General features: G+C 47.2%; 1 protein-coding gene across 1 annotated transcript in view; it reads left to right on the forward strand.

Annotated features, from left to right (window-relative positions):
• fat2 (FAT atypical cadherin 2) overlaps positions 1 to 5,522 on the forward strand; it is an 84,278-nt gene extending 78,756 nt beyond the window's left edge. Inside the window, exon 29 of the mRNA XM_076043538.1 lies at positions 3,238 to 5,522. Coding sequence (XP_075899653.1) covers positions 3,238 to 3,767 — 530 coding nt within the window. The 3' untranslated portion in view covers positions 3,768 to 5,522. The remainder of the gene's footprint in view (positions 1 to 3,237) is intronic.
• The last annotated feature ends 7,344 nt before the right edge of the window (positions 5,523 to 12,866 follow it).

Below are 12,866 nucleotides of genomic sequence, written 5' to 3' on the forward strand. Positions count from 1 at the left end.
GTCATTAGCTTGTTAGCTCATCAGCTCATTAGTTCATTAAGGCTATGGGTGGCTTTTAAACTAAACTGGAGCTTTTAATTAGCCCTCTTGCTAAAACAGATACTTCGAGGAAGGAACAGGGGTTTGGAAAAGGGCAGAGCCAACACCCAGCTGTGGGCGTTGGGATTAACCTGGGAGCGTGAACAGTGCCCTTTGTGACATCACAACCAGCACCGTTCACTTCTCGCAAAGTCTCGACCTGATGCTAACTAGCGCAGCTGCTAAGTGGCCTTCTCGTCACTTTCACGCCCACATTAAACAAGAAGTCCCGCTCTCTCCTCCACCTCCACCTCTTCACTCATCCTCCTTCTTCTCTTCGCCTCATTTCTTTCTCTCTCTGCCTCCATTGTTCCTCCCTCCGTCCGTTCCGCTCGCCGCCTCTTCCAAGCTTCTTCCAAAAGAAAAATCAACCTCCCATGAATTATGCCCACGGACCTGCCAAAGGCGGAGCAGCCACAACATCCTGGTCAAAACACTTACTTTACTTGGTGAAAGACTCAGGATCAGGTGACAGACTGTTGTCCTGGTGTTGAAAACATCACCAGGCAGAGAAACATCCTTCACCGACGACTTTTGAAAGTCACTCCCTGTAAAATTGACAGCCGAGGAGACGTCTGGAGGTGTTTTTTTTCTCCTCGACTCCGCCCACAGCGACTTCTCTACGCTCGGATTCATCAAAATTTCATTTACTAATTGCATTTTCTTGGAGGAAGGATCAGGTTCCTCCAGGGGAACTCGGTGTCACAGGAAGTGCTGACAAGTTTCGTGCTGGTTGAAGTTCAGCAGTCAACCAGAACCACAACCAGAACCAGAGTAGCTACTGCTTCTGCTGCTGCTGCTGCTTCCGGCGTCTCTGCACTCTGATCTTCACCTTCACACTGACTTTTGTTTTCTCTTTTATTTACGCACCGTTTCACCCGCTAATTGAAGAAGAAACGAAGAGAAGCCCGCCTGTGGCAAACTAACTGCTTGATTGCTTCGGCGTTGGTTCTCACTGGAGGGGAGGAAGGTTGCAGCTCTGGTTTTTAGTTCAGACTGGAAGAGATCTCAAGTCCATTTCGGTTCTGCGGTTTTTGAAGAAGAGGACTCCTCGAGACTTTGGACGTTGTTCCAAAAAATCTCTGCACAGTCTTCTAGTGATGTCTTTGAATGCACATTTTTGAAGAATATCGCGTTAGAAAATGTCTCAGTTGTTTAGGAGATATAGAGGAGTTACTTAGAGGAGTTTAGAGGAGGGGAGTTTTTTGTTGCATTTTTTGGAATCAGAACTAATGTGCAAAATCTTTAAATTTGGGATGCACGACGTGTTTTTTCAAGCCGATACCAATAACCGATAACATATTCATGTTTTTTAAATTAGTTATAGTTTGTGCACACCTGGAAGTAAGAAAAGCTGGATTTAATACATTTTACCTGCAGATTTGTCCTAACCAAAATGTCAAGAGATCACTACTAATAACAAAACAAAAACCAAGAACAGTTCCGTTTACAGAAATGCACATATTTATTTATTTATTTATTTATTTTGTCAAACAAACAAATGGCATGGGGTGTGGCCGAGTACGCATCCCTCACGCTGGCGTACAGCAGATCAGTGGTCCTGTTGTTCCGGGTTGGACAGTCCAGGTGCTGATGCATGGACCGGCATGGTGGAGTCCAGGTTGACGTGTTTGAAGTCCTCCGAGATGATGACCAGAGCTTCTGGGTGTTGCGTCTGTAGCCCTGCACTGCATGGTCTTAGCAGCTAGCAGCTCACAGTCACGGCAGCACATGACAGATTTAATACTGCAATGTCCAGGGTTAATCCATCTGTTGTTCACGTACAACACAAGCCCCCCACCTTTGCTCTTCCTGCTGGCTTTGGTGTCTCGATCCGCCCTCACCTTAGTGAAACCGGGTAGCTCTATGTTAACGTCAGGTGAATGTGAAGTTAGCCAAGTCTCTGTGGGGAATATCAGGCAGCTCTCCCGGTAAATCTGTTGGTTTTTAATCAGTGGAGTATAACAAATACAACAAATAGTGCAGTTCCACCAATATGTGATAAAATTTAAAGGTCGCATTTTCTTCACTGCCCGTCGCCGGACCGCAGCCATGGCTTTGGGAAGTCTCTCAGCAGGAGCAGGGATGACGGCTGATCGGCTGCATTGTGAGTCCTCGTTCAGGCCAGTCAGGGACTGAATCGTCCCTATGTCACTGATTCACTTGATCAGCGTGAGTCAGTTGTGTTTCTGCAGACGAGTCAGACGAGAGCTTTCGCTGCCGTTTGCAGTACTGCCAAACTTTGCTGCTTTGTCGCTGCATTACGGCAGTATTCAGCGTCTTCTAGCGACAAATCCAGCTGCTGCTCTTGGAGACGTTTGGCAAATTGGGATGTGAAACTGCGTGTTGTTCATCTGACCTGCTTAGCTATTATCGTGCTGGTTTCATTTTTCAGGTGTTGTTCAAATGGAGACCTTGTTCTTATCCACTGAGGTTCTGGTACCTACAGTAGTTAATAAGTTAGGGCGTGTTTTCATCGCCTCGCCTCGCCACGGTACGCCACGCCTCGGTACGATTGTGTTTTCATTGGCTCGGTGATCATGAGACCGTGGGCGGAGTCAGCGGTAAAGCGGGACAATGTTTTTGTCAGCGTCATTTCTGTGTAAACCTTAACATTGCGGACTGCCCCGTCCAGTTCCCGCTGAATTCTGTCTTCCGCCACTGCTGACAAAAAAGTGTGGACCTCGGAGTTTGTCCATGGCAGAAATCGCTCAGCCATCTTCACAACTGAAAACGCACACGCCACCTACTAGAACCCAAAAAGAAATGGAGGTTGGGTTTTCGCGCTGTTTTCGGGGAGAGTTGCGCTCACCTTTTGTCAGAAAATCGGAGCCAATCCGTGCCCTGCTCGTCGCTACGTCACCACTAAACTCGTTTCGTCTCGCTTGGCCCCTCAACGATAGAGGTACCAAAACAGCACCCCCTACAACCATGTAGCGGCCAGTGCAAACACCCTAACACCGTGGCGAGGCGAGGCGAGGCAATGAAAACACGCCCTTAGTTCATTAGCTAGATAATTAGCCTCCTCAGATCCAAGCTCTGAGCCACCTGACTCAGTAGTCACATGACTCAGCAGTGGTCACCTGACTCAGTGGTCACTTGACTCAGCGGTCACCTGACTCAGCCCCTCCTCCCTGTGCTTTCTCTCTCTCTCTCTAGTGTACCCGGCCGACCCGGACTACTACGGCCGTCCGGCGCCGCACGACTTCCCCCAGTTTGACATTGGGGACGACGCCTGCTCCACCTCCACTGTTGACTCTCGCCGCAACTCCCGCTTCGGCGGCTTCCCCTTCCCGCTGGAGCGCTGCGACCGGCGGGCGCCGCTGCCGCCCTGCTACAGCAGCCAGAACCTGGACCACTTCCTTGGCGCCGATGGGCTGCCGCTGCCGCGCTCACAGTGCCCGGCCGAGTTCACCGCCATCAGCTACTACCCGGCGCCAGCGCCGACCCGCAGCCTGGACAACGTGTCGGCCGGCAACTACAAGAGGCTTAGTGTGCGCCTCAGCGTGGCCACGCCATCCTATGCCGAGGGGGCAGGGTCGCCACCGCTGCCACCGGCGCCGCCGCTGCCGTCAACCAACTGCGCACAGCCTCAGGCACGCCCCCTGGCGGGGACCCACCACCGCAGTTTCGACGGCTCCAGCATCATGGAGAGCGACTACGGGAGCTGTGAGGAGGTCATGTTTTAGAGGAGAAAGAAAAAAAAACAAAAAGATTCTCTTGATTTTTTAGATTTTTTTCTTAGAGATGAAAGCAGCGACGGTCGGCACGTCATCCCTCCTCCTCCTGCACAACCTTCTCTGTTTGACTGTTCAAGTCCAACTAAGTTCAGCACCAGTTCATCTTCTCATCTCAGCGACTCATTATCTTGTGTCAGGGTTTCGGAGAACTTCCAACGACTTTTTGGAAAGTAGAAAAAAAAGGAGCACAGCTCAGACCTTATGGGTTTTTTTTTTTTTGGGGGGGGGGGGGGGGGGGAGATTGGAAGCAATCCAACCGACAAAACCGTCCAGCTTGGTGCGTTTTTACGCCACCACCAACAGGCTTGCAGGTGGGAAAGAATGATGCAAAAGTCCAGATAAACAATCAAACAAACAAACTTTTCCCGTTCACCAGTCTGGATGATCAGGATTGTTGGAGGGTAAACAAAGCTTGGCAGCGTTTTGGGTTTGTTGCTTTTTGTCGACACGAGGGCTGGATCCTCGCTGGGGGGTTGGGAGTTTGTGGGGTGGGGGGGAGGAGACGTGACAGTTATGAACAACAACAAAAAGAAAAGACATTGTTGGGGAATCGGATGTGTTTCAGTGTTTTTGTTGTGTTGACGGTTTATTTCTGTAAAGTCTCAACGTCGACATCACTCGACTTCCTTAGACGCGTTTCGATAATTTCTCGACTCAAGCTGTTAATTAAGGAGCTTCTCTAAGATTTTTACCTGCTCCTGAGTACTCCAGGAAGGTGTTCCCTTTTAATAACCTGAGCAAGCAAACACCAGGGGGAAGTGTGTGAGTGTACTCAGGCTCACACTTGCAACACACTCTTAAGAATAAGGTGCCAGTCAAACAACTCTAAAAACTTCAGCGATGTGACAGTGAAGGTTTTAAAACACAGATTTTTGGCAAAAAAAAAAAAAAAATCTGATTTGAAAAACTTATTTCATCTCCGCTGAAACTGATTAGAATCATCCATTATAGCATGTTTTTAACATCACTGACTCAAGTGTGAGTTTTTCTTCTGTTTTTGTTTTTGTTTTGTTTTTTATTTCAGACAGAGAGCCGCAATCTGGAATTATGGAAGCAAAACGTTTTTATTTCAACAGCAAACACATACTTACGAAGAATCATTGTGCCAAAAAGAGTAGAATTGTTGTTTGTACGATGTGTTTCTCAAGCCCTTGAATCAAAATGAGCAGTTTGTGAACCTGTGACACAATTTAATCTGTTGGATGGATGTGAATACTCACTGCTTTTCTTCCTTGAATCCTCAAAGATTGGACTTTTTACTTTCCGTTTGCCATCTGCAGCTGCAGTGATGCACGATGGGCTGCCACCTGAAATTAGCCTTGACCAATGCGAAATGGCCTTGGCGGCTCTTTCGATTCTGGAGAATCAAGGCTGAACTGAACAAAAAAAAAAAAAAGTGTGATTATTTAATGAAAATGGCTTGTGTGTGTCTGAACGTCCGTCGCTGTGAGTCTTGTGCTGCAACAAAAGTGTTGTGTTGTGTTGTGTAGTAGGTACGTGTTGTGCGTTTGCTGTTGACTTCATTTGAATGTAGCATTTTGTTTTTTTAGTTAAAATTTTTATTTTTGTACCAATGTGCCGCCCCGCCCTGTCCTTTCCCTGTGAGAGATGTATTTTTCTTTTTATTATTATTTCGATGCCGTCTCCTTGTTTTGTCTCTGTCACTGTAAAGAGAATATGAATAAAGATATTATCTCGCACGTCGTCTTGCTTTGAAGTTCACTAGCATTATAAACAGACAGGGAATTAAAAAAAAGTTTAATCTGTCTTCTAGCTCCTACAGACAGGATGATCCTTATCAGAGAAAATTCAGGATCATTCAAACCTGCCTGAGGTCAGCGGTGACGTCCGATTTCCGTAAGGTGAGATCAGTTCCCAGGTGATGAAAAGAAAATTTCCTGATTGCTTTTTGAAGGGAACACGTTCGCATTGTAGCTATCGAAGCAGAACTGTGGGCACAGCCAGAAGGAAAAGACACTGTTTCAGTAAGCCAGTGGCTGCAAGGCAAAGCCAGGGTAATTGGGTGCTCTACAATGCCTCTGGTGGTCGCATGTGGTAGTGCAACTGAGTCCACAAAAAGACATCCGTAAAGGTGACAGCAGGACAAACGCAAAGAATGATCAGCAGTGACTTGTTAATGTTTATCAGTTGGCCTTTTAATGCTGTAGTTCAAATTGAATGGCCTCATATTGAAACAACACAGACCTGGAACCATTATCTTTTCCTATAAAATCAACAAGTGCGGGGCAACAACGTTAACTTTCAACCAAAGCCAGCGTTGTGATGTCTCGTTAGCAACAAAGCGAAAAGTGGAATAATCAATTGCTAGCAGCAGATCTATTGTAGCCTATACCTCTGTGACACTTTGCTTATTGCAGAGCGCTGTATAAAGCAGCATTGTACACACGTACACACACAGGAGTGACGTAAAACAGTTGGGGGAACGCCGAACGCAAGCCTAATCATCCGAATCCTCCAACCCATCTGTTAATGAGGCGATGGACGGGTGCGTGTGTGTGTGCCCACGGATACGCACTGGACGGCCGTGTCTGACTGTGTGAGATTTTTCACAGCACTTAGTGTGACGAGATGAAAGAATGTGTGAACAGCGGCAGGCCACTCGGCTCTCATTATGACAGAAGCGGCTCTTATCTGCCCCCGTCAGCGGCGTCATCCTGCCTGATCCTGACCCTGCCCAATGAGCTCTGTGCTGTGTGTAAATAATATGGGGGCAAATATGCAATTTCGTTGCTGATGTATTCTTACAAGATTCATTAATTCATTTTCTTTACCCGCTTATTCCTATTCAGGGTCACGGGGGTCTGCTGGAGCCTCTCCCAGCTGTCATAGGGCGAAGGCAGGGGACACCCTGGACAAGTCGCCAGTTCATCGCAGGGCCACATAGACACAGACAACCATTCACACTCACATGCGCACCTCCGGACAATTCAGAGTGTTCAATTGACCTCACATGCATGTTTTTGGAGTGTGGGAGGAAGCCGGAGAACCCGGAGAGAACGCACGCAGACACAGGGAGAACATGCAAACTCCACACAGAAAGGTCTCAGGCCCAGAATCGAACCCACGACCTTCTGCCAACCACTGCGTCACCGTGTCGCCCTTCTTACAAGATAAACTCCAAAAATCAGGTAAGGGTTGGAGTGAACACTTAACCTTAACCCCAAACCAAACCCTAAACCCAACCTTAACCCTAATTCTAACTTCAACCCTAACCAGAAGCCTCACCTCAAAGCCAACCCTGACCCTCCCACCCCAACTCCAATTCTAATCCTAAACCCAAACCCAAACCCAAACCCAACCCTTATCATTACCCCAACCTCAACTCAACCTCAACAACTAACTCCAACCCCACCCATTTTTTTACTCAGATCTGCCTGAATCTCGTAGGGATGACATCTTTGCATTAAAGAAGGTGGAAGAGCAGCAAAGGTTTTCCAACAGAAGGGTTTTAACAGCGGCCAAATAGCTCAACAGAACAACAGAAAGAGCTTCAAATCCCACAATTGGCAGTTCAAGATCCATGATGGGCCAACTGGTGTTCTGAATTCAAGAGGTGCAACTCTTCTTGTTATAAGAACTGAACCATCCTATGCAGTATTCAGATACACTTTTCTTCTGTGTCGAGCTACATGAAAACTCTTGAAGCACTAATACCAGAAGATTGATCTTTCTTTTTTATAGCTACTCCAACCCTAACCCCAACCCTAAACTTATCTCCAACCACTTTTGGGAAGCTCTGTTTGATTACCACTAGAAGAGGAAAGATTCAGGAAATCATTGTTCTTCATACATTTACAGCAAAAGTACAGTGCTACTGCTGCTTCTGCCTTGGATGCTGAGAGGAAACAAATCAAATCTTGTCCTATGAATATGTGTTTATATTCATATTGTGGAAAATCCCCTCCTCCTTGCACCTTCTTCCTTCCCCTTCCTCTACCTTCGTCCACTACTTCCTGGAAGGGCGGAGCTCAGATTCTGTGCAGGAAGTCAGCTCAACAGTGTTGCATCCCTCTTCCTGAGAACAAAGGAGCTGGTTGGCCTCATGTTGGATGTCACATCATTACTGTTTGAACCGTGTACCTGAAATGTGAGTTCATTTCATTTCTGTGTATTTATAGCGCATCTGATATATGTGTTGCCCGTTTAAGTTTTGATAGCTATGCCTTATTTCCCATTTTAAAGAATGATTGATTGCTTGGAATATATAGCCTTTGTTGGAATGTTAGAATAATGACTCTTTGTTATTTTATTTCTGTTTTTTGTCAGAGAAACCAGTTCAAACAAATCCTAAAGACAATGAATGATTGGAGCACATCACCTGCCTTCCTCTAACTGTTCTGATAGACTGACCCATTGAGTTGATCAGCTCCTGGAACCAGACTGTTTGATTAGCCTACCATTTACAAACTGAATATTTTTCACATATTGCATAGACCAAAAATATCAGTGTTTTCCAGCAGACTTGACTTGTCTGACCCTGTTCCGTAAGGCTGATAGCCTGAGGGCTGAAGCAAACACCTGCTCTGTCACCAATGAGAACATTTCCACACAGCAGTTTCAGCAGCTCTCAGGACGAGACGTGTCACTTCTAAAAATCCTATTAATACATTGTGAAATGATGATGATGATGATGATGATGATGATGATGACGTGATGACGATGATGTTGATGGTGATGAAGAAGAGGACGATAATGATAATGATGATGATGATGATGATGATGATGATGATGATGATAAAGACGGCGACAATGAAGATGATGATTACGATGATGAGGACGACAATGACGATGATGATGATGAAGAAGATACGTTGAAAGCCTTGCAGTGCTAGAAGCCTTTGACATGGCCACTCCAGCCATCCTCCCACGTGACAGTCCAATACCACCTCGCAGTAATTACGTCTTTCTTCTACAAAAGCAATCATCACACACACACACACACACACACACACAAACACACACACTCCTGTCAGCCCAGATTAAATGCCCGTGCAGTGGACTTCCCTGATTTCAGTTCAGACAATGTGTGTGCGTGTGTGCGTGCGCGCGCGTGCACGTGTGCATGCTCCTCCATTTGTGGGATTCTTTCAATTTATCATTCTAATTGTGATGTTAGGATGAGAGCTGTATTTGACAAGACATCAGACAGTCTCAATTATTTCAGCACCCTGGGTGTCGTCCTCCTTATCCACTTAGTGTATGTGCGTGTGTGTGTGTGTGTGTGTGTGTGTGTGTGTGTGTGTGATAAGCTAACTGTCTAACAAGCTTTTCTCTACCGCCGACTGGCTTTGGGACACGAGCTGTCGTTAAACTCCGCCCACCACATAAGGCTCAGCAGCTCTCAGTGTGACACAGATACACTTTCAGCCAATCACTTTGCAGCTCCCCCCCCCCGACTCACATTTAGGAAACGTCCCCTGCGGCGTGACTCCACCCTCTGACTCCATGGGCGTGTGGCGGTGGGTGACACGCATGCCTGCGTCATCTCCATCACCTCCTGCATTCACCAGACCTTCGCACTCTCTCGTTCTGGGATCGGGAGGCTCGCAGGTGTAACTAGTGACACACTGTACACAGGAACACATACACACACACACACACACACACACACACGCACGCACGCACGCACACACAAACACACATGCACGCAGCACGTCTCATTATACAAATTCAAATTATACATGTGGTTCAAAGGTGAGGGAATGCTAATAAAAATGTAGATTTTAAACATCAGTAATACTAACATATATTTAAATAAATCTGATAATGTGTTAGTGTGTGTGTTTGTGTGTGTGTGTGTGTCACGCAGGAGCACAATCACTCTAATTTTCCCAGTTTGGCAAATAGTAGAATGACTAAATGACTAATGTCACAGTGCTACAGCATACACGTGCCTGTGTGTGTGTGTGTGTGTGTGTGTGTGTGTTTTGTAATCCATGTGTCTGCTCATCACCTGAGGCCAAGCCGGCGGTGCCATTGTTGTTGTTTTTTTCCCTCCTTTCCTTTCTTTTTTTGCACACAGAAATTTAGACAATCCTGCAGGAACGGCGCTAGGATGGGGTCAAAGGTCACCAAAAGCTCAAATCTATAGGGTGTACATCTATACCTAATAGGGGCTAAAATTGGTGCTTATTGTCGTGTGCGCCTATAGCGGCGTGTGGAGTGGAAACAACAGGTGATTGTGTGTGTGTGTGTCGAGGGCAGGGGGAGGCGGGGGCCTTAGGGGGGCTGTCACATGGATGGAGGGAGGGAGGAAGGGGGTTGGACGGCCACCAGCCTCGTACAACATCGCAATACTACATGGGTTATTTATTCTGGACGACACATGGACCGGCCTGCAGTAGCAGCAGCAGCTGCAACAGCAGCAATAGCAACAGCAGCAGCAACAGCAGCAGCAACAGCAACAGCAACAGCAACAGCAATAGCTGAACCAGTAACAACAGCAGCAACAGCAGAAACAGTCAGTGCGTTTGTTTACATGGCACTAGAGAAATTCAAATTATTGCCTTAGTCCGATTATGATCGGAGTTTGAGAACTCCAATTGGAATCGGAGAACTCCGACTGAGACACCCAGATAATGAGATTGGAATTTGAATTTCTCTGCCATGTATACGCCTTAGTCGGACTATTAACTGGACAATCACGCCTCCCTCTCGCGACTCATGACCGCAGAACTACGTCGTCTGACAAAACAGACGGCGGGAAAAATCGGAGAAACAATATTCACTTTTGGAGAGAGGATGAGACCGGGCTGATTCTTTCTCTTCTAAAAGAGATGGACATATTAAAATACATGGATGGACGGAAAACGCGCAACGGAGACCTTTTTAAAAAAGGTAGCGCAGGAAATGCAGGGCTCCGGCTTTGCGCGCACCGCTGAACAAAGACGTCTTTGTTCGTATTTACATTTCTACCTTTTTGTTCACATTTTTTGTAAGTTAGAAGTTTGACTTTGTAAATGAAAGCACACCAAAAAGATGTTTTCTGATTTGTTTTTATTTTTGGTAAATTCGCTGTTTTTCTGCTGGAACCAGCGTGCAGTGGCACGAGCTTCCTCCACGGGCGGCACTATAATGAGCGTGTGTACAACTGAAGACACCATTCCTTTGAAAAACCTGTACACAAACTTTTTAACTGTGGATTTGTGCTCTCCAAACTGGTTCGCAACGACGCAGTATTCTGCAAAGCTAGCCAGTTTGTATAAAACAATAGTGGTTCTCATCTGGAGGGGAGTTGGCGTTCTAACAGTCAACTCCGAGGGGCTTAAAACATCTTTCATCAGTCCACAACGTTTGTGACAGCAGTAGCAGCAGATTCCTGCTGCAAAGAGTCTACTTTGTGAAACCGTGCAAGTTCAAGCGTTAGCATTGTTTGTCTTATTGTTTTTAGTATCAAGCTCATTGTAATGTATTTACTGTTATTTTTTTTTGTTATTGTCTATATGATGATTTTTCATTCCCACCAGCTTTTCCTTTCCATTGTTCTCGTCTTTCTTGATCTCCTTCTTCTCCCTTCTTGTCCTTCCTCTCCTTCTCCTCTTCCAACTACTCCTCTTCCTCCCTCCGTCTCATCCTGACCTCTTCTCCTTTACGCCTCTGCTCTCTTATCTCCACCGTCTCCTCCACTTGATCCATTACTCTTTGTCCTTTCCCTCCTTTACCACCATCCCGTGCTCAACTCCTCCTCCTCTTCTCCCTCCCCACTTTCTCCTTCTCTTCTATCTGTGTCTTCACCATACCCTCCATTCTTATCGCCTCTTCCCATTCTACTGTATTTTTTTTTTTTTTTCACCTCATCATCCTTCGCCCTCCTTCCAATTAGCATTAGCCAATTTGGCCAGAACCATGTTTATTATGATCATTATTTTAATGAACTCAGTATGAATGAATGTTGGTTGTTTGAATGGGCTCAATGAGAAGACATTCAGCAGGCTCTGCTCTGCAGCCAACTGAGACACGTTTAACCGGGTGTACTTCTGTTCACCAAGACCACTCACTACTTGATTGGCTGAGATCCAACATCCTTCAACCTGTGTCGTTACCCACGAAGCATCACTTTGCTGGAGTAACTTGTCGTTTGTCAAAACATCAAGACATCACACACACACACACACACACACACACACACACACACACACACACACACACACACACACACACACACAAGAAACCACGCCAGACAGCCCGAATCATCACTTCCGGTTAATGGACAGGTGGAGAGATAACAGAGAAGACACGCGCATCCAGAGGAGAGAGAGAAAGTGAGAGGGAGAGAGGGGGGTCGATGACGGGCAGCAAGAACGATGAATGGATGATTAAAAAATGGGACGGAGCCACTGTGGGCGGGAGGAGGCGGGAAGCACGCGCGCACACTGACACGCCAGAGGGTAAGATGAGGGAGAGAGTCAAAGAGTGAGAGGAGGGGGAGAGAGAGAGAGAGAGAGAGAGAGAGAGAGAGAGAGAGAGAGAGAGAGCGCGGCGGAGCCTCATATTGCGCTTCCCCGAGACGCTCGGAGAGCGAATCGCCTCCCGCACGTGACGGCGCGAGGCTTGTGAGTGAGTGTGAATGAGTCGGGAATCATGAATCAGGCGGCGGATCGTGTGAATGAAGCTGATCAACGGGAGCCGATTCACTAGCAGGATCCGGCGGGAAGCTTCTGCTGATGCCGTTGCGCCACCTCCTTGTGCGGACCGGAACCGGAACCGCGTGGATGAGAGATATCGACGCGCCGCTCGTCACCGGAGGAACCAGCTGAGGGGTTCGACCGAACAGACCCGGTGAGGCCATGCGCGGGGACCCGTAACGCGTAAAAAAAAAAAAAAAAAAAAAAAAAAAAAAAGGGCGCGTGCTCCCGGTGCCACGGCGCGCACAGGTGGTCTCGGTCGGCTCACCTGAGTCCGCTCCCCGCCCCACCCCCCTCAGTTCGGGGCTCCCCCTCACTGGATCCCGCTGCCATGGCGCGCTTATCGCCCTTTAGCCTCACGCGCTTCCCGTCCTCAAGCACCGCGCGCTTCTCCTGAGTGTCC

The sequence above is a fragment of the Nelusetta ayraudi genome, unplaced genomic scaffold (assembly GCF_046127955.1).
Source record: "Nelusetta ayraudi isolate G7.1 ecotype Tasmania unplaced genomic scaffold, CSIRO-AGI_Nayr_v1 ptg000075l, whole genome shotgun sequence".
Lineage (NCBI taxonomy): Eukaryota > Metazoa > Chordata > Actinopteri > Tetraodontiformes > Monacanthidae > Nelusetta > Nelusetta ayraudi.